We start from the raw sequence: 23,407 nt of genomic DNA, 5'->3' as shown, positions 1-23,407 counted from the left end.
TAATAACAAAGAGATATGAAGATAAAGGGTCGCCCTATTTGATACCACGAGAAGCTCTAAAGCAGCTAAAAGGTGAACCGTTAATGAGGATTGAAAAAGACAGAAATTGAATACAAGATTGGATCCAACCTCTCCATTTAGTGCCACAACCAAGTCTTTCGAGCATATAATCTACGAATCCTTAGTCTACGTGATCATAGGCCTTCTCGATATCTAACTTGCAAATCAATCCTCTCTTCCTTTCTCTCTGTCTTGGGTTGATGCACTCATGGGCTATGAGAACAGAATTAAGAATCTGTATACCTGCTATTAAAGCACCTTGATTTTCTGAAATGACTGAGGATAAAACTTTTCTAAATCTCAGGACCAGAACTTCGGCAAGGATTCAATATGGACCCCCAATTAGACCTATTGATCTGAAATCTTTCAGCCAATCCGCCTCTTCAAGTTTTGGAATAAGGACTACAAAGGTGGCTCCAAGATCCTTCGAGAGGCGACTTCGAGCATGAAATTCTTGTTAGGAAGCCCATAATGTCCCTACCAACCATAGACCAGAATTTCTAAAAGAACAACATCAGAAAACCATTGGGGCCAAGAGCCTTGTCACCACACATCGAGTCGAGGGCCATCTTAACCTCATCCTCCATGAAAGGCTTTTCAAGATAATCGAAATCCACAACTGAAAGGCGAGGGAAATGAGGATTGTTCAACCACGGCCACCTCCAATACCCATAAGAGAGCAAATTCCTATAAAAGCGAACAATGACATCGCATATTTGATCCTTTTTCGTGGTTCTAGTACCATTTACCACTAGGTTACTTATTTTGTTTACCCGGGCTTGAGCACCAGCCATACTACGAAAGGATTGCGTGTTTTTATTTCCCTCATTTAACAACAATGCTCTAGATCGCTGACACAATCTAATTTCCTCCTCCTCAGAAAAAGAGTTATACTTGGCATTCAAAGCTGCTCTTTCAAGACATTCCTCTTCCGACAGAAGGCCTACTTCTTCTTTCAAATCGAAGACATGAATATTTGCTAAAATGGATTTAAACTTTGCTTCTCTAGCACCCAAAACCTCCTTTTTCCATAGTTTAATTTTATCTTCTAACAACCTGAGCTTGCAACCCAACATGAATCCGATATAACCCTAAACTTCAAATGATGACCACCATTCCAAGAGCAACTCCTTGAAACCATCTATTTCCAGCCATGCTGCCTCAAATCTTAACAATTGAGATCCCCGATTTTCATTTTTAACTTCTAAAATAATCGATCTGTGATCAGAGATAATTCTCGACAGACCACGTTGAGAGACTAAAGGGAATTTGTTGATCCAATTTTGCGAGATGTGGATTATGTCCAATCGTGAGAGAGTAGCTTCTGATTGGTTGTTGGAACAAGTGAATTTAGCACCCTCAAGAGGGAGGTCTATCAGAAAGCCCATCTCTGCCTAGCGGAAGAAAGCTCAATCCACATCTGATCACGCATAGAAGGAGAGCAAGGACCATAAACAGCAAAACCCAAGAAAAGTCGAAAATACAATCACAGAGGACCACTAACACCGAGTAAGAACCAATAGAATTGTCAAGCAGTTTCCAAACATCTGTGTTCCAAGCAACGATAATTCCCCCACAATTCTAGAAGCATTCAAAGCAACCTAATCAAAATTCGAAATACCCCAAACAAAATTTAACATACCTCTGTCAATTGTTTGGAGCTTAGTTTCTTATAGAGTTATAATTTCTACCTTAGACTTTTTTAATACCTTTCTAACTTGGGTTCTCTTCAACTTGTTGACGTGCTGGGAGAGAACTAACATTGTTCACCAACTCTGCCCATTCTCACCCTTTTGCTTCAGCTAGACTTAATTGAAGAATTGTAATTTATCGAGCATTCAAGGCTGAGAAATTCCCTCCAAACTTTCGGGGATTTTTTAGCCTTTAACAGCTGCTCTTCGTAGAGTCTTTGCACCCCTTTCCCTTTTATAAACTGAACAAAGTTGTAGACATCTTCATCTCTAATGCTAAAAGACATACCCACCATCCCTCCTCTTTCGAGAATGTCCTTCGACCAAATGATTTGAGCCTAAGATAAATTGAAGTCTTCAAAGGCTCTAGTATAGCTTTCTACTATGGTTGGCAGGGTATCTGCAATGTGATCATTTGGGCCTTTCGTACCACAACGGTGTAACTATTAGGGCCTCCTCCAGCATACAATCTTTAGAGACCACCTGTTCCATTGCAAGAAACTCCTCGTTGTGCTATTTTGGCATATCATCAAAAGCATAGTCATTGTCACGTCCTATTTCTTCACCCTAGTCATCTTCTTGTTCTTTTGAATCTCTCAACTAGCAAACAGTAGTTGTAGAAGTGATGAGACCGGCGTTAGCGGGGGCATCTTCGAGCTCTGTATTTTAATTGTTGTGGTAGGTGATAATATCTATAAGTGCTTATATGTTTAGCACACAAGGATTGTCAAATTTCGTAAGACAAGTGGTTCAACTCAGAATCACAACGAAGTGTTTCAAGTATGGAATCACAACTACTCTACATGCCTGAAGATCAACTCAATATCGAGATCGGCTTATGATCAGCTCAAGATCGGCATATTGTCTCAAGTAGTCGTCGCCCGATTTCAAGACAAGATCAAGTCAAAGTTCAAGACAAGTTGTTCAATGTATTTGCTAAAACACAGGTGGTATAACCCTAGAAAGACCTTAGGTTAGGATCTTTCAAAAATTCATTAACTTTGGATTTTTAATAATGTTTTGACTGTAGAGTTCAGCCAACCTAACTTCCTCGAGTAACCTAACTTCAAGTTCGGGCGAAATAACATGATGAAAATTCGGCCAACCGAAGTTTTGGTTCGGCTAGCCTAAACTTCAAATTCGGCTAGCCCAAGTGAGTTCAAGTCAAATTCCAGCAATGCATTTCTGTGAAATTCGTGGGAATTCGGCCAGCTGAATTTTGGATAAATCTTATCCCGCGCAAACTTTGAAATCTAAGGTTTGGAGCTTGGATCGGAGCTACTCCGAGGCAAAACCCCATCTTCTGCAACTTTCTCCTCATGTCATGGATCCCAAAGCAAAACTCGAGGCTGTTTAAACCTGGCAATCATGTCTGAACCTATCCCAAGAGTGAGGTTTGGATTCGAGGCACATAATATCTGACGGCTCGGGCTGAAGCGACGTTCTCCCCCTCCTACAAAGCACTGAAAGCCAGTAGGCATTGTTTGATTTGCCCGATTCCTGCCTACCTCTAGTCCGCCATCCAACTACTAACACATGTCCGTTTTTTCATTCTTTCAATGAATGCATCCCAAAAGATCGTCGATTTGAATTTCCTCCTAATGGAAGCCCAAGGTAAAAGACTAGAAGCTTTACCAAATTTCCATATCAACGCTCATGCTAACCTCTAACAACTTCCCCTTTGTTACCAACCTTATTATGGCACTTTTCTTAAGATTAACTCATGAACCAAAATGACTTAATGACACCTTAAGACACCTTTGAGGCTTTTAACTTGATCCATAAATGCATAACACAAGATGAGAGTGTCATTGGTGAAAGAACAACATCCGCCTTTGAGGAATGGAGAATCTCTTTAACAACAATCCTTTTTTGAGGCACCAAACCTCTTATATTCCACAATAGAATATTCATCTGAAACTATAGCAAGCCATTTCTCTCCAGTCTCCCTTGACCCGCTCAGTCCTCCTAGGCATATGATCATAGTTAATGGTAGACTGAAGGTTTTTAAGTTCACTATCTTAGCCTTCTTCCATGATGACTTCATAATGATTGAAATGCAACCCATTTTGATCCCCCCTCTAACCGTCACATAATTTCTGAAATTTTCTCTTCTTCCCCCAAAATGTCCACCCCATTATATTCAACCACTTTTTTAAAGCTTTTATTAACCCAATGAGAAACAACCATCCGACTCCCTTCAAGATTCGTATCCTCAAGATTACACATAGATACTAATGTTTCCTTCGACCTACTATGCCTAGAGTAGCTCCACAGGTAGCAAGACCCCAGGTCGGAAATCAACATGGAGCTAAACCCCAGCCAGTCAATAGAAATCGAAGTAACAACGTGGCTGGACCAAGTATTAGGCCTGTGATGCCAAGGTAGTGCTACCGCTGTGGCATGGGTCGCATCGCCGTGGAGTATTCAAATAAGGGTGAGCGCATTGTCGTTGTTTCCGAACACCTCACAGAAGAAGAAGTGGTAGATAAAGTTGATGGTAACCAAGATGATGAGGAGATCATTATACCATCACTTGAGCCGGCCAGTGATGTCGAGGATGATATTGTGGAGACTACCGCACTTGCAGTGGTAAGGTGCGCCTTGACGCAGGTGAAGGAAAGCGAAGATTGGCACAGAAGCACCATTTTCCACACGCCAAGTGTAGAGAAAAGAGCTGCAAAGTGATTATAGATAGAGGAAGCTGTGAGAATGTCGTTTCCCCAGTTTGAATCGCCTAGGGTTGAAGCCAATCCCTCACCCCAACCCATACAGAGTTTCTTGGGTGGATGCGACATCCCTCCCAATGACCCAGCGATGCCTTGTTCCGATTGAGTTTGGACCATACAAGGACAAGTTGTGGTGTGATGTGGTCACGATGGACGTTGGTCATATCATCGTGAGAAAGCCATGGCTCTATGACAAAGATGTCACAATATTTAGGTGCACGAATAATTGTGTTTAAGCATGAAAAAAAGAAGCTTGTCTTGAGCCCGCTCACTACCAAATCGTCCACAGGAGCGAATGATGTTGCATCCCCAGGCGATCCTAAGAGTCAAAGGGCGCCTCAGTCGAAGTCTCTCGACATCATAAATGCTAAGGAGTTTGATAGAGAGACCAAGGCAGGGATTATGGTATACGGCCTACTAGCTAGCGAGAGTACACCCGAGGTTGCTATGGGGATACCCCAAGAGGTCCGTCCGGTCCTAGAGGAGTTTCGGGATGTCTTCCTTGAGGACCTTCCAAACGAGCTTCCACCGATGCGAGACATTCAACGTGCGATAGATCTCATCCCAGGGACGACCCTACCAAACCTCCCTCACTACAGAATGAACCCCATCAAGCATGCTAAGTTGAAGGGGCAGGTGAATGAATTGTTTAAAAAGAGATTCATTCGTGAGAGTCTAAACCCATGCACCATGCCCGCGCTTCTTACGCCCAAGAAAGACGGCACGTGTCACATGTGTGTCGATAGCAGAGCCATAAATAATATCATTGTGTATCAGTTTCCCATCCCGAGGCTTATGACATGCTTGACATGATGGTCACTTCTACTATCTTTTTGAAAATTAACCTCAAGAGTAGTAATCACCAAATTCGTGTTCGCCCTGGATATGAATGGAAGACTGCCTTAAGACGAAGGACGGGCTATACAAGTGGTTGGTTATGCCCTCCAGGTTAACCAATGCCCCAAGTACATATATGAGGGTGATGACCCAGGTGTTGCGACCCTTTTATGGGCAAGTTTTTAGTTGTGTACTTCGATGATATCCTCATCTATAATACGTCCCCTAGCCAGCACATCGAGCACATGAGGCAGATATGCAACAACTTGTGCGCAGAAAAGCTCTATGCGAACTTCGAGAAGTGTTCCTTCTTGACCTCCCGAGTTATCTTCCTGGGGTTCGTTGTGTCGTCAGAGGGTATGTCTACAAAGCCTGAGAAAGTCAAGGTCATTGTCAATTGGCATGAGCGGCGTACCATACATGACGTGCAAAGCTTTCACAACCTAGTTACGTTCTATCGGTGGTTCATCCGTAGATTTAGCTCGATTATGGCTCTCATCATAGATTGCATACGAAAAGGGGAGTTTCAATGGACTAAAGCCGCGGCGCGGGTTTTATAAGAAATTAAGAAAAACATGACGGAAGCACCAATCATGCGTCTACCTAACTTTACCAAAGTCTTTGAGGTAGCATGAACGAGGCTAAATAAGTAAACAACGCTACTCCACTTATGACAAGGAGTTCTATGCAGTTGTGCAATCATTGTGCCATTGGCAGCATTATTTATTACCGCAAGAATTCATCCCGTTCTCTGATCATGAGGCCTTGATATATTTGAGCTCTCAAAAGAAGTTGAGCCCTAGGCATGCCAAGTGAGCACATTTTCTTCAAGAGTACACATTTGTGCTTAAGCACAAGTCCGGAAAAGAGACTAAGGTCATTGACGCGCTTAGCCATCGTGTCTTGACGGTACAGTCCATGAGCATTGAAGTTATAGGCTTTGAGCAACTCAAGGGTGGGTACTCAAATTGTCTATTTATGCGTCGTTGTCTAATGACCCGCCCTCAAGGAGTGCAGAGTTCATCCTTACAAATGGATATCTTTTTAGAGGGGACAAGCTCTCTATCCCACGCACATCCCTCCGTGATTTTCTAATTTGGGAGCTGCATGATGGAGGGATGGCAGGTCACTTTAGTCGAGATAAAACAATTGCCCTTGTGTATGATCGTTTCTATTGCCCTAATTTCCAATGAGATGTGGCTAAGATTGTAGGGCAGTGTTGAACATGTCAACTGACGAAGCAAAGGAAACAAAATACAGGTTTATATGCTCATTTGCCAGTTCCACATGCCCCGTGACAAGATGTCAATATGGACTTCGTGCTTGGGCTTACCAAGACTATTTGTAAGCACAATTTCATGCTTGTGATTGTTGATCAATTTTCTAAACTGGCCCATTTCCTACCCTGTGATAAGACCTCAGAAGCCTCCCACGTTGCTAAGTTATTATTTCAGGAGGTTGTACGACTTCATGGAGTACTTAGATCCATCGTGTCTGACAGAGATACTAGGTTCACTAGTTATTTTTGAAAGACTCTATGGCATCTTTTGGGTATGAGGCTCCAGTTTTCTTCAACATATCATGTAACACCCCGTACTTTTCAGTACTCGGGTGTTACCGAGTAACCCAACTTAGCATAAATACAAACTTAGCTTAAGAAAACGTTCACATGCATTCTAGCCTAAATCCGACCGTTGAAAGCAATCCCCATCCATACATCAAGCCATCCATCCATTATTATTCAAAATAGACCATCACATCATTAGAGGAACCTATTTTTAGCTTTCAATTTCACCGATGGACAAATCTAACTGACCATCTGAGATTTAGAACTCGGAATCACAAGATCCACCATTCATCGAGTCCACGCCTTCCTATGGGATGATTTGACACTTAATCACACAACATAGCCACATCTATGTTTTCCCATCCTAACTTGGACAATTGAAGCAGGTTCATAACATATCATTGTAGTACACTCTAGGACGATGTGTGCGCACGCACAGTACACTTTCATTGATCAAGTAGAAGATCTGATCCATCCATTAGGCCCATAACATATCATTAGACGATATCCACCAAGTAGTGATCACCTAATTCGGAAATTCCTGGAACCATTGATGGTTAAAACGAATTTGACTGTCAGATTGACGTAACTCAACATTTAAAGTCCCGCCACCTGATCATCACACCTAGGCTATCAAACCACCAATTCAACTGTTGAATCTTATCTAGGCAGAGCCTAGGACCCTTATAACCATGGATGATCATATTGAATGCAATCTGGTCATCGGATAGACGAAAACTTACAATTAAAGGACAAAAACCCAAATTTATGGCCCATATGGCCGCTGGATCTGCTAAAAATTGGTCTGATGACCTGTTATGAGTAGTGGAGTCGGATTCACTAAAACATCACTATGGACCACACAATTGATTCCCGAGTGTGCACCGACAGTGCACTAGACTACACTACCAGTCAAAGTCGGGCTGACCCGACATTTCCAAACAAAGGAGTTTTCCTCCCTTCTTTCGTTTTCCCACCAACAACAAACGGAGACCATTCGTTTGAAATGAGGCCCAACTCATCACCTAGACTGATGATCTAAACCGTCCATTTTGTTCAGAGCAATGGGCTAACTAAACCCCAACAATCCTCCCATGTTGGGAAACCCATGCACATGCACAATCTCAGGCGCAATCCTACCTACGTGTGGTTGTTTTGCCGGAAACGGAAATTTCGTTTCCATGGTGATAGGTTGGAAATCCATTCTAGCACTCCCAATCCCAACCGTTCATTTAGGGTTATCTCAGCCCTCCATTTCACGAGGATTAGGGATTCATTCCTTAACAAACTAAAAACCACGGCTGGTTTTAGTTTTGCCGGCTGTATTTGGAGGTGGTTTCTACCAGATCAAATCTGGACCGTTTGCTATAAATCTGACGGTTTAGAAACGTTAGGGCAACACTTTAAGATAGGCTGGGATTGAGCGCAAACCAATCCTACCGCCCGTTCCTGCAACAACCCTAGAAAACAGCCGTTTTCCTATTCGCTTGAACCCACCACCTAAACCTCAATGGAGCTTCGTTTTCCTTCTTCCTCAAGCTTCATGGGATAAATCCAGTTCGTCCAAAAGCTCCGTCTTGAAGGAACAAAGCACCGGGTTGAGATCTACCATTAACGCCTGAGGTTTCTTCTTCGTTCGGAGTTAAGCCGCACCACACTGAATCTGTCCGAGTCTGGGTTCGTTTAGGCCCTCTTGAGCTCCCAAACAAGAAGGAGAAGATAGCAAAAAAAAAAAAAAAAAAAAAAAGAAGGAGAAGAAACCGGAAAGGAAGGGAGAGAGAGCGGGCAATGTTGCTCGTTGTGTTGCATCGACTCGACTCACCCAAGCCACGGGTTGGGTCTGGGTGTGTCTGGCTGAGTTGTCTCAGTCCAGAGATCACTAGACGTGCAATGGGAGAGGGAGAGAAAGTGTGTGTGTGTGTGTGAGTGCGGGTGGTGGTCAAGTTGCACCCGTTGTCGAGTCGTGACCAAGTCAGCTGAGTTGGGGCAGCATTTGAGTCGAGTCCTGACTCACTTGATCGTGCAGGGACTGAAGGAGAGAGAAGGCGAAAGTGATGGGATGAGGAAGAAGAATCAAAAAGAAAGAAAGGGAGATTGGGTCGCAAGTCACTATCGGGTCAACTTACTGACTCAAGTCGAGTTGCTGACTCATTTTGGAGCCTGGGACTGGTCTGGTATTGTTGGGTTTCCAGCAGGGAAGAAAGGAAGAAGAAAAGTAGAAAAAGAGTGAGAAAAGAGAGAGGAAGACGAGAGAGAAGAAGAGAAACTAGAGAGAGGAGACCGAGTCAACTCGGCTAGAACCAAGTCAACTCGACTGAAACCGAGTCAACTCGACTGGAACCGAGTCTAGCTGGGTCAAGTCATGCTTGGGCCTGGTCCAGGCTTGGATGACGTCCAGCAGGGAGAGATAGAGATAGAGATAGAGAGAGATATGGAGAGTGCATGTGGTGGCTGTTTGCCACACCACCACAACTCGAGCCAGTCGTGGACCAAATTGGGTCCGTTCTTGTGCGAGTCCAACCTGTTGTCGGGTCAAGTAGACTCGGCACACTGAGTGTGAGTTGGGTCTGGGTCGCCAGCTGGGCATTTGGACATGTAAAGGAGGAGAAGATGTGAATTGTTGCACTGACTCGACTCCACCGAGCCGCTAGTGAGTTGCGTAGGTCGTGGTTTGGCCGTTGGAAACCGATCAGGTTTGGGAAGCCCGATTCGTTGCCAAGTCTCGAGTTAGGCAGGGTCGTGGGTTGAGTTGAGTGTGGTTGGTCTGAGTCGACTCGCTGAGTCAGCAAGTCAATTAAAAAAAAAAAAAACCCAGGTCTAACGTCAGTTTATACACTGCCAGGTCAAGCCACCGAGTCGATTAAGGATTCACGCATTCCCTAGCAATACTGGTAGCGGTTCGACACATAAGGTGATGATTTCTTCCCCTTGAGTTTTCCACTTTCCTGTTAGTTTAAGTAATAGTTCGATTTTTATTTCAGCTGATAATTATCTCTAATTTATGATTACTCGTGTTAGTTGTTGAATCTGATTATCAATCATGTGCTCAACACTTAGTTTGCATGAACATCTATATGTTGTACTTGTATATCCTTTCATGTTTATGAATTGCTTGTGGAACTTGAATTGGTACATTTATTAGTGGAAAACTCCACCATTATTTGCACATCCAGACTTGAGATGTAACTCGATTGATTGTGATTATAATGGACCCTCGACCTAGTGGCTACTTTCAATGATGGGTTAAATGGAATTTTGATGTGGGCTTACCATCCATGGATCGTTGTATCCACGTGGCTTTTGGGGATGATATTTTTTTTTATCGCATTAACTTGATATTTGCCTTATGTGGCTTCGATTTGATATTTGCCCTATGTGGCTTCGATTTGATATTTGCCCTATGTGGCTTCGACTTGATATTTGCCCTAAGTGGCTTTGATGGGATTATTTTTATATAACCATGCGATTGTAAGTTCCGGTTGTTAAACTATAACTGACCACTAGTCGATGAGGTTACCATTAAACATCCTAATGATGGAGTCTCATGAGCTGGGAATGGTGGTATGGGACACTATGCCTGAGCTGTCTGTTTATGCTGGGTGATGAGCCCCCCGTAGTGAGCTTTGAGCTTTCTTAAATTGGCTGGTTATAACCGAAATTATAACGATTGGACTAATCATGCATTCGTAGTATACGGGCAATGATGGGTGGCTAATTCTGGATGTTATAGCACGTGCCCTTAGCGTGGTATCATTTCGCTAGCTCCCAGACCATCAACTATCGACCGACGTACGTGATGTACTTTGGGCTTGGTCACTATACTTGTAAGTGATGTACGCACGTGATGTGCTTCGCTGGTGACCGGCCACATGCATGGGCTTCGCCCAAATTCCGACTGGATGAGCATCCCCAGGTCGATATGCACTCATGCATCCATGCATTTAAATAAGATTGCATCGTCTAATGTTTTGAATGCCTCATTGCTTAAAACTATGCTTGACTAATGCGACGGTGTGTAATCTTGAGGGGAATTCACACTGAGTTGGTCACTCGTTCATCGAATATATAACCATACAAGTAATGTGGGTGGCATAAATGATATTCATGTTCAGATTGTGAGAAGCAAGGTACAATTGTCAAGGATGCATGGCTGCATTTGCCGAGAGAAGTTGCGCAATTTTGCAGCTCAAGACTAGTTGTAATTTACTTTGTTTCGCATGCTATATTAATTCATTTTGTAATTGTACGTATTGAGACATTGGTTTGTATAAGTTATTTGGCCAGCCGCTCGTATATTTTAAATACGTATACAGATTTCCTTTATGCTGGATTAGTTAATCATCCACTAAGCTGCTAACTCTGATAAAAAGAAAAGCAAAAAAATATATGTGAAATTGACCATCTATATAGGTTAACACTCGGGTTTTTGGAGAACGAGTCATATACTCGAGTTCCGAAAACTGGGGCGTTACATATCATCCCCAGTCGAATGGTCAAACAGAGGTTGTGAACCGTAGCCTAGGGAATTTGTTAAGAAGTATGGTTGGAGACCACCACAGGACCTGGGACACTGTTCTTCCCACGGCAGAGTTCGCATATAATTCTTCAGTGAACAGGTCCACAGGAATGAGCCCATTCGAAATTGTTTTAGTTCTTAGACCCCGAGCCCCTAAAAATTTGATCCCCATAGCTACCCTACAGGATCCGTTAGAGTTAGGAGAGTCATTCGCCTAGCAAATACATACATTGCATAATGAGATCAGGAGGAAGATTAATTCAAGCAATGAACATTATAAACTTTCCGTTGGCACCCACAGGAGATTTAAGGAATTTCAACCTGGAGATGACATCATGGTTCGTATTAGGTTTGATCGGTTTCCAACTGGATCCGTAAAGAAGCTTCATGCCCGTAGCATAGGCCCACATAAAATTGTGAAAAGGTTGGAGTCTAATGCTTGTGTTGTTGATATCCCTGCTAACATGGGCATCAGTTCCACATTTAATGTGAAAGATCTAGTTCCTTATCATAAGCCATCACCTCTATCTACTAGTTCCCATATTTCTTCCTAGACCCCCCCTAAATATGGACCTTGGCCATATCCTAACCTTCCTGTACCCATCTTACATTCTCTTCCACCTGCACCGAGAATAGACAAGACAAAGGAAATTTAGGACTCCAAGGCGGTTTCCACTCGCTCTGGGGGTTTTCAAAAATTCCTAGTCAAATAAAGGAATAGGCCCATTACAGATAACTCTTGGATCACAGAGACAAAGCTGCAGTGCATCGACCCCAATTTGCTCAAGAGATACAGAAGTTCACTTTCACCTGTGGCGAATTCTTCCTACCCGGGGAGAATTGATGCGGACATCACTGGTGCACCCTGTGTAACAAAGGAGGAGGTGTCGCCGACAGAGTACCTAAGAGGAGTTAATGTAGATGGATATCGGGTCAATCGGACCTATTTTCTAACGCGCTACGAGTACAGGAGTGGCATGACCGCAGGCCCATGGGGCGGATTTCACACCCTGTCGCAGGCGTTTTAGTTTTAGGCTTTTTTTTGTTCTTTTCCTTGTTTTCGAGGGCTTTAGTACACTTATTGTTTTTTTCGTCTTTTTGTTATTTTCCTTATTTCCAAGGGCTTTAGTGCACTTTTTGTTTTTCTATGGCTTATACATACACTGTGAGAAACCCCATTTTATTTAGTGAATGAATGAAAATTCATAAGTTTTCTTCCTCTTTTACCAAAGAGATTAGGCTTTCACGATTGGCCCTTGGGTATTGAGGATTCCACACCAGTTTCAAATTTTCCTTCTTTCTAGATCTTCGAGGTGTAGGAAAAGGTAAGAATTAGCCATCTTCTTTTCTTTGATGCCCTAGAATTCGTACTCTCTTTCATCTCGAGCCCATCTCTTCTTCATCTCTTTCTTTCCTATCTGGATATTCGTTTTTGATCTGAACAGAAAAGAGGGGGGATGGCTAGTCAGGAGAATCGGATCCAAACTTGACTTTGGACTGGTTTATGCTAGATCAAGGATATCCTCATGTCCCTAGGTCCTCCCTTTTTACTGTTTACGTGATTTTATGCCAAGGGGAATGATCCTGCTAAGGGGCATGATCCTGACGGAATGATTTCATCTCTATGTTGAGATTTGCTTAATCGACATGATTGATAACAGTTAGTTGATTAATTGTATTATTTGAATCTCTTCAATCTGATTATACATGCATCTATGGTTAGGCCATCACATGTCCCTGCATCACCCCTCCAAAGGGTGCATCCGAATGGACCCAAATGGAATGAGGGGAAACTATAAGCACAATATGCTGAGAATTATCCACTTCCTCGTGTTCCTTTCAAAAACAAACTCATGAGTGGATTAGGATCAGGATGACACCTGCATAATATATAGGCATGTTTCACAAAAAAATAAAAACCCATTTAAAAGCATATGAGATCCTTGCCCAGACTACAAACATGACTCCTTCATCAAATCATTTTTTATAGGTAATCTAGACTTGAACCCAAGTCCTCAACATTGAAACAAAACCTATCTACCATTAAGCTACGGGCTACGGGTAAGTCAAGAAAAATGTGAGCAATTTATTAATCATCATCATAGTCGTCGTCATCTAAGCCTTATCCCAACTAATTGGTTGGCTACATAAATCCTTTTTCACCATTGCACTCTATTAGGACCATTACTTCAGTTAGACTATAGGCCATCAAGTCTTTTCTTACTACCTCTACCACATTCTTTTGGACCTTTCCCTTGCCTTTTAAAGCCTTCAACTTGTACGAACTCACTCCTAAGCAGCGCAGTCATTGATCTTTGTTGCACATGACCAAACCATCTACGTCTCCTCTCCCTCATCTTGTTACCTACTCCTAGATTCCCTCCAATACATCCATCCTTCTTTGTCTTGTCACTCATCCATCTCAACATCCTCATTTCAGCTACACTCATCAATGGACACAACTCTAATCGCTTCTGATTTTTTGAGATGTTTCTCTACTCCCCAACATTTTGTCCCATGAAGCATGGCTGATCTTATAACCATCCTATAAAATTTCCCTTTCGGTTTGAGCGGTATGCAACAATCACATAAAACTCCAAACGCATATCTCCATTTTTTCCATCCCACTTGAATTCTATGGGCAACAACCTTCTCAATCTCTCCACTCTCATGAATTATCAACCCCAGATTTCGAAAGAAGTCATTTTGGGAAACTTCTAGGTCAGAAATCTTTACTAATTCCTCATTCCCACTCCTATGTTATTAAAATTGCATTCCATATCCTTTGTTTTCGTTAGACTAATTTTAAATCCTTCATATTCCAAAGCACCTCTCCATAAATCTAGCTTTGTGTTTAAGCCCTCCTCCATTTTGTCAATCAAAACTATGTCATCTGCAAACAACATACACCATGGGATCTGTTCCGGCAAATGATGTAAGCAATTCATTGACCATTTGTTTTCATAAATGATGAAGACCTGCTGACAGAAACATGTGTTGCTTCAATTATAACAACTACATTACCATCATCAAAAGAAAGAGTTACAGAAATATTTAGTAATGACAAACGCATGATCCTCAAAAGAGAAAAGAAAAAGGTGGCTGGTGCTATCCTTGACCGTTCGATACCAACTCATCCAGCTTACACTGGCATGCTTGCACATCAACCTAGATCGTCCAATTGTGGAGCCATTTTTGGATTGAGCATGGCCAAAATCACTCTGATCAGACAATCTTAACCATCTGAGTTTGCACAGTGAATTTGGAGCTCTGGCCATTTTCTTTTTGAACATTTATTGGATGGTTCAAATCATATGATCAGTGTGAATTTTTTAACTCTGCTCCATCCATGAAGGGCTCATGTTTGGGCAGTCTGGATTGATCGAATGTATGCCACATGTCCACTGGATGAGTCAAGTCCATTTAGAAAAAGATGGAAAATGCACATGGTAGTCCAACCCTTTACTTCCATACATGATGAAGAGATTGGAGTAGAAACATGTGGTGCTTAAGTTGTTACAACAATGTCCATCCATTGAAACAACATTAGCACCGTTAGAAGAGTAGTAACCAAAGTTGTCAGTAACAACAAGCTCATCAATCTATGTTGTTCAAACCAAATAAAAAATACAAAAAGCACATAAAAAATGCACATGGTAAACTAAAGTAAAAAAGAGTGACATCATGAATTCATTGATTTCAAGTTACTTGAGAAGCATGGAATCAAAACTCAGCTGAAACCAAGTCAACTCAGTTTCACTAGTCATCATTCCAAGTCACCACCCAAAAGACGTATATTTTTATGGATGAGTCCCAACATCTTTGGCTGAGTCAGAATGAGTCATAATCAACAACATCTTTTGTTGAGTCAGAACAGTTTCTGTACCCAGGCGAGTCGAACCATGCAACTTTGTTTTGATTCCTAGTTGAGGTGGGACTAAAACCAATGAACAAATTCAAGACAGATCAATATGCAACCAAAATAGGCAGGAAGTGAGAGCAAAGATAGACCAACTATAGTCAATGGAGAAAAGAGAAGAAGAAAAGAAGAAAAGTGAGAGGAGAAGGAGAAGGAGAGGAGAGAGCTTGGAATGCTCCACATGCCCCCACCTCTTTTATTATAATTGGAGCAATCACTTAGGCCCCGTTTGTTAAATCTGAAGTCTAAAGCCTGAATCTGAAATCTGAACCTGAATCTGGAATCTGAAGCCTAAATCTGAAATCTGAAGTCAAAAAACTTGTTTGGTAATTATGGCTGAAGTCTGAAAATTAAGTACTGAATTTGAAACAACTTGTTTGTTAACAAACATCTGAAATGTCTGAAATATGTTAATTTGACACATTTGCCCTTATCTCCTGTTTGGAAATGTTTTACATTATAAAGAAATTATTTTTTATTAAATGAAAATAAATTATTCTATTTAATTTATTAAATAAAAATAAAATTATAAAGAAATTATTTTTTATTAAATGAAATTATTTGTTCCATGCTTGTTTGGTCAAGCTTGACCCTGACCTACCACCCTTATGCGCTTCTTCAAGACAACAATCAATAAATAATTTTTTGTCGAAATCACTCTATCTTACCCTGCCACTATCCCTTGAAGCCATCGCTACAATAGTCTAATATAAACTGAGAATTATTTAAAGAAGAACAATTGGGTAAAAATCTTTTAATAAATTTACTTGCAATTTTAATAAATATCAGCTTGATCGGAAACTTTTGTGGCCCCTAAGAAGTTTTGAATGGTGGATGTCACTGTCCCCACTGTTTTCTATGGTGGGGTCCACTTGAACTTTAGATCTATTTCATTCTTTTTCTCATGCAAAAAAAAAGATCTCCCCAAATGGCTGGACGGTATGGATACAACACATGCATTATGGTGGGTCCACAGGGCGTGCTGACGTCACTTCAGTGGAATTTGGCTACTAACCTTGTCAATATCTTATCCACGTCCGTATACCACACACCAGCTATATAGCTGAGTAGATACGTGTCGTGCAAATACGCTCCGAGCTCCAAGTTGTACGAACGGTTCAATGAAGATCAAAGCGACATGGGCCCTACAATGATGTATTTATTATATCCACACCTTTCATCAAATTTTAGAGATCATTTCAGAGCATTAGCCAAAAAATAAATCATATCCAAAATTCAAATGTACCACACCAAAAATAGCAGCAGGATAATGATTTTCACCATTAAAAAATTCGCAGGGCCCACTATAACGTTTATTTTCCATCTAATCTATTCATAAGGTCAAAAATAACTAGATAAAGAGGAAAAACAAATTTCATATCGATCCGAAACTTTTGTGACCCCAAAAGGGTTTCAATGGTAGACGTTCAATCCCCCACTACTTTTTGAAGTGTGGTCAACCTCATCTTAGATCTGTCTTATTTTTCAGTTCAAGCCTTACGACGAGATTGCAAAATGGATGGACGGTTTGGATATAACAAATACGTCATGATGGGACCCATAGAACTTGCTAACGTCAATACACCAGCTAATCCGCTTCCCATCCTGTACCCAGCCATCCGCTTCGGACGCGGATTGCGTCGTACCCCCGCCCAGACAGTAATCCATCCGGGCAAGGCTCTGTGGGGCCCACCGTGATGTAAGTGTTTTATCCATGCCGTTAATCGTTTTTCTAATATCATTTTAATGCATTATCCTAAAAATGAAGCAGGTCCACAGCTCCAGTGGACCACACCAAAGGATGCTGCAGTGATAATGACATCCACCATTGAAAGCTTTCTAAGGGCCGCTGTGATGTTTTTTTTACCATCCAACCTATTCATAAGGTCACGTAGACGTGGATGAAGTGAAAACACAAATATCAGCTTGATCCGAAACTTCTCCAACTTGCAAGAAGTTTTTAATGGTGGATGTTCAATCCCCACCTTGTGATCAAATTAATCCCTGGACCTGCCTCTTTTTTTGGCTCATACCTTAAATGATCTGAAAAGGTTGATGGACGGTGTGGATCAAACACATAAATCATGGTGGGGAATAAAGAAGTTTTACATGTTAAAAGGTTTTGCATTGCGCAAACAATAAGATAAAAAATTTCCATACTAACTTGAAAAGGGGAAATTTTGTAAGTAAATTTATTTTTTAATAGAAAAATCACGGAGCGCATTCCGCATTCACCATTAAGCCAGACTCCTGTCACGGAAAGAATTCAGTGAAAAATCACTTAGCGCTTTCCAATTTCAGAGTTAACAAACAACACTTGATACAGAGATTTTTCTCCATTCCGCGTTAAGTGCTACTTTTAAGAGTTAGCAAACAGGCCCTTAGTATAAGAAAATTACACTATACCCCTCTTAACTAAAAATAAACAAATAACTTATAGGCCCAAAAACTATAGCACAAACATATATGACAAAGGCCCAATAAAGCCAAACGTATGAAGAACACATGAGTGACCATGGCCCCACACATGTGGTCATGATGCATCAACACCAACAAATTGAAACAATCTAATAGAGTTTTGCACTAGTCCTTGTCCAAAATGAAAAGTGATGTAAGAGATGATTGGAAAAGCAATCAATCTCTTGCTAATCTTGGAATCAGTAGAGAGAGGAAAAATAAAAAAATAAAAAAGCCCAATTTGGTACTATCAAGACTCAAGACTTTGAAATGTATATCAAGCTTACAACTTAAACACATCACAGTAAGAATCATCCTTCAGCACCGTCCAAGATTGAAGAGCATGTGTTAAGCTTATGGGATCTAAAACATTTTTTAACGTAGAAAAGGCCATATGATCCAAAATAAAACTCTGTCAAGAATGCATAAGACAGACTATATATCATCATCATTGCCTTGTCCAGCTGTTTGGGTTCAGTTTTCTCATGACTCATGATTGTTTTGCAGAAGCTATACCACCAGCTGCCCACTTGACATCAACCCACCTCAATCCGCACTCAGGAACAGCTGGCACATCGCTTCCAGATGGAGAATAAACTATACATAAAGGGCAGTTTAAACCCATGCACGAATGGTAAAAACTAAAAAGTGAACATAACATATGAGACTGAGCTTCAATCAAACAATTCATGACGAGGACTTTTTTTTAAGATGATAATTTTATTAATAAACAAAAGGCCGAAGCCAATTCATGACAAAGATTGTTAATGCTTCAGGTAAATGAATTGTAGTGCTCGTAATTGGCGTATTTACAAAGAAGAAACATGCAATCGTCAGCCGAACTAGCAGCATTTGTTTTTTCTTCTTTCTTTTTTTTTCATTTCTTTCTGTGCATGTGTTCAGGACAGCATTCTATGCAGGTGGGAACCAATCTTTCAGTAATCCAAACAGGATAGGCTGAAAAGGGAAAAAATTCCATCAGAAAATCCTATCAATCCAAGTATAAATCTTCAAATGAATAGTTAATACAAAGCTAAAGGTCCATTGCAAGAGGAACACGTCCACCATTCAGATGGCTGATACTGTTCAATGGAGGAGATTTTCGGTCTGTCATCTGTCCGGTTAAACCAACCAGACAGACATACCAAATTATTCAAAGATGGTCCAACTTGTACACGACAAAAAAAAAAAAAAAAAAAAAAAATTTAACACGTGGTAGACCCTTAGAGTTTCAACATGTGGTTGAGGGTTCGAGTACCCATAGGTGGTGAAATCCCACCATGGTGTGAGTGTGTGGTGGTGTGTGTGCATGTGTAATTTTTAAAAAATTAAAAAATTAAAAAAATAATAATAATAATTTTAAATTTTAAATTTTAAAATTTTTTTTTTTTTTAAAAAAAAAAAGTAGCTTAATTTGGAGGAAGGCAGCACATTCCCGAAATGGTTATATACTTAGAGTAGAAAGCTTTTTCCAGAGTTAAGGCAATACATCCCCAACATAGTTACAGCTCTTTTCTTTTCCTCTTTCATTCTTTCTTTGAAAGATGACTCAAATTTTATTTAGAAAAAAAAAAAAATGAAACAAACGACAAAGATAACTCAAAAATTAAGGGAAAGATGATGAAAGATTATCAACCCAATAGAAGGATGACTCCTCACCCCCCAACAACCATCAATTTGCCCAAAGCTACAACTGGAAGATATCTTAATCCCCAAAATAAATATACTTGAAACCAGAATTTGACAGTTTTATTTGAGAAATGACATTGTGACAGGATGATTCTACTAACAACAACAATACTTGTGGCCTACAAATCAAAGATTACTTGCAAAGAGAAAAGACAAACAATAAAACCAAAATCATGACATGCAAGAACGCACGGTTTTCTAGACAAAACCAAATTCTTGACTCAAAGAGCAAGAGCAGACTATAAAATTCCAGATGGAAATTACAGAGACGCAACTACAAGACACTGCCTGGAAAAATCAAACCTATCCCCATCATCATACAAACAGTTGTCTTTAGATTCCGGCATTATATTCATCCCTTTCCTCATGGGGTGCCATTCTCAAGGCAGTGAAACTATACAAAATAGCCTACACAGCCGTCTAGCAAGTATGCATGAACTGTCCAACCATCAAAGGTCATGAACTTCATAGAAATTGAATCACTGTAATTCACATATCATAAATCATAAATCAAGATTCTTAATGATCTTATTCCATAGAATAATTCAATGCTGCCAAAATCGTAATCATATTGCAAATTGTGATAAGGTTGTATTGTTTGCAAATCGTATCGTACATCATAAGATTTTTTATAATTTTCTTAAACGTTTGAAGAAAAAATCTGGAAAAAAAAATATATATTTCAAAAAAAAAAAAAAATCAATCATCCATTTCCCATCAATATGCACCAAGTAACACCATATCATGATAGCGTTAGAGGATTCTCATCTTTCCATTATTTTTTGTCTTTCAAGAAATTTACCTTAAATAACATACAATAATCCTTTGATGATGTATGTTCTTTTCGCCTTTCTTGGGTGTAGAATCACGTTGGAAAAGGCAGCATTTGATTTTGTAGACCAACAAAAAATATTTTGATTTCTAACCATCATTACCACACTACATATAGGTCAACATGATCATGGCCATCCATAAAAACATTCCAGATAAGTCATACATCAATTTGGTGTTTCAACCAGTTAAGAAGTACAAAATCATAAGAAAATGCAACAAGATTTAACATTGAAGAGAATATCTATCACCTAATCTCTTATAATGAACAACAATAATCATTGACCTCTTCTATACAGTTCTTAAAGCCCCCGCCAATGTAAAAACATAAAACGAAAGCCAAGTAAAGCTTAAAATAGAAGAGAACAAGTATAACTTGAACTGTAAATAGGAAGATTCAAATCATAGAATCTCAGGATTCATATATAAAATGATTTGAGATAGGATTCAAGCATTTTGCTTAAGATTCGACTCAAATCATAAATCATAAATCATAGGATTTTGACGACTATGCCCTAGATGACTGCTCATTAACCTACCCCAAATAGCTGATAAAAGGCTACAGTGATGATGACTGCTCAGGTGTAGATTTGTCATTTTCATTCTCTGTAAACAATAGGGCATGAATCATTCAACCATCCAAAATCCGAATGTCCCATTTCCTACACGAACACACTAAGGGGATATCAGTCATTTTTCCACCCCACGAACAACCGGTTATGGAAGCATAGGGTGACCACTGCCTTGTCATCGTGACAGAGGAACGCTGCATGTATGAAAATGGGAAAAGTTTTATTGCGCGCGCATGTCGGTTTATAATATTTATGATGAATTAAATGTACGGTCCAACAAAATACTGTCCCAGGTGGGCCCACCTGTCATGCATGGACTGAAAGATCATGCTATATATAATTCTAGATATCTATCAATTCAATAATAAACTAAAACAAAATGCAGCTATAAATCAGTTTTAAAAATGCAATTAAGCTACTAAAAATGCATAAAATTTATAATAATAATAATAATAATAAAAAAACAAGTATTGCTCAAAGAGACCCACCAAAAAAATATTAGATAAGAAAAAATAGCTATTTAAAGATTAGCTGAATATAAAAGACACGATTACCAAAAACCCATTAAGGAAATACTTCAAAAACACAAAAAAGATAAAAGAAAGCTCACCTCGCTGCCAAGTACTCCTCTAATGAGCCTCTGCACATAGTCAACAACGGCCTTCCTCCGCTGCTCCGACACCACTGTTGGCTGAATCCGGCATATTATCTCGCAGGTCGCCTGCTCAGCCCACCGCCAGCTGTCTGCCCCAATCGACAGCGGGCGCGGGTTATTCGACGGTGACAACGATGGGGATGGGGACGGGCTGTCGTCTGTCAGGATGTTGTTCGGCTGTGGCAGCAGCCAAACTTGGAGATCGCCCATGCAATCAAAAAGCTAGAAAATTTCAACCCCCAAATGAAAAAATATATATATCTCTCAAATAGGGAAGAATACGAAGGCTGCTGAAGCACAGAACTGCACGAAATCCATCGCGAGATAGAAGAATTGGATGGTTCAGAGAAAAGGGTCATTTGGGTCGGTCGGAATCATGGCTGGGGAGGACAGGAACCGATCGGACCGCAGAGATTCTGGGTTAATTCGATCTAGGTCAGAGATAGACTCTGAGAAGTATCGGTATTGATATGATGATAGGAAGCGCTTTTTGGGTGTGATTCGATCCGAGGTTCTATTTGACACTTCTGATGTTTTGCAGAGGCTTTGCAGCGAAAAACCCAAATCCCTCTCTCCCTCTCTCGTATACGGCTGTCTGTCGAAACGTAGTGAGACCGTTTTTACTTTCGAGTCCGGATCCTCTGTTGGTGCGTAACAGGGATTCTCAGCTTTCAGCTTTCTATTGGTCCACGTCATCTATTGTTATATATATATATATATATATAAGAAGAAGAAAGGGAAAAGTACCACAGGACGAAAGAGGCGTGCCCTCTTCTGTCCCAACTTTCCCTCTTTTCTCTCAACTTCTCTCCCAGCTTTTCCTCTTCTCTCTCTCAATGTTTCTTTTTGAAATAAAAGATCCAGAGTCTCTTCCTCTCTCAACATTTTTTCATGTTTCAAACAAAGGTTCGAACTTATTCAATGTCGAGGTGATTTGTGCAGTCATATAGATGCATGCCAATGTGAAACAAGTATATGTGATTTTGGTCATTCAAAACTTTAATAGCTCACAAAATATATAAGATTTAGGGTTGATTTTCGTCCATTGCTCTTTATGGTAACCCCTTAGATTTATTTAAAGTATTTTTAAATTTATTTGAAGTGCTTTTAGATTTATTTGAAGTGTTTTATGTTAGATGATGGGCTAAGTCTCAGTTCAACATTGGTCAGATGTTCAGGTCAATATCTCAACATGGTGTATATGGCGTGATGATTCCCATGATATGCTTTTTAAGAATGTCATGTATCTTTTATAATGTGAGATCTTGTGTGCATCAATAAGCTACAATAGTAGTGCCCCTACATTGAAAATTCTGAAGTTATTATTAGCCCCTCTGCAAACAACAGCAACATAATTGCACCAAATTCTTGTATTTATTTGTACAAAGATCTTTTGCACTTGTTTGCAGGCATTTACATAGGTAAATTTCAATTGGCATATATGATTCTAGAATCCATAGGAATAAGCATCTTTTTTTGTTGATCCATGGTGTCACCCCCCAAACTCGAAAACCGGACTCACAAAACTCCCGATCGCCGAATCCGGCGCCGACAGCCTTTGTAGTACCCCATTCTCGACTCCCAGTGCCCATACGTCAGATTTTCGATCTTGAGATTCTACAAAGAAGATTTTCAATATAATTTTTTTGTAAATGAGCATAACCACAAGTGTACCTAAACCACAAGAACAACATCATATCACATATCCACTAATATAAATCGTTGATTACAATACTGAAAGGAAATACATATATATAATAAAATCTCAACAAATCTCCGCCACACGCTCCTGCCTCAACGCTACTGCGTCCTAACGTCACCTGTACACATCTATCGTGCATAAGCTTATAAAAAGCTTAGAAGGTTGTGTATGTGTGTGCGCAA

At 40.3% G+C, this 23,407-nt stretch overlaps 1 protein-coding gene across 2 annotated transcripts in view; it reads right to left on the bottom strand.

Moving 5' to 3' along the window:
- Positions 1-22,157, bottom strand: part of LOC131223814 (uncharacterized) — a 69,066-nt gene extending 46,909 nt beyond the window's left edge. For both annotated transcript variants that reach the window (XM_058219322.1, XM_058219323.1), the window contains exon 1: positions 21,479-22,157. In XM_058219322.1, the coding sequence (XP_058075305.1) occupies positions 21,479-21,733 (255 nt within the window). In that variant the 5' untranslated portion in view covers positions 21,734-22,157. The remainder of the gene's footprint in view (positions 1-21,478) is intronic.
- Between the last annotated feature and the right edge of the window lie 1,250 nt (positions 22,158-23,407).

Source organism: Magnolia sinica, chromosome 13 (assembly GCF_029962835.1).
Source record: "Magnolia sinica isolate HGM2019 chromosome 13, MsV1, whole genome shotgun sequence".
NCBI classification, from domain to species: Eukaryota; Viridiplantae; Streptophyta; class Magnoliopsida; order Magnoliales; family Magnoliaceae; genus Magnolia; species Magnolia sinica.
The sequence above is the reverse complement of the archived record's forward strand: the minus strand, read 5'-3'. Positions and strand labels throughout refer to the sequence as shown.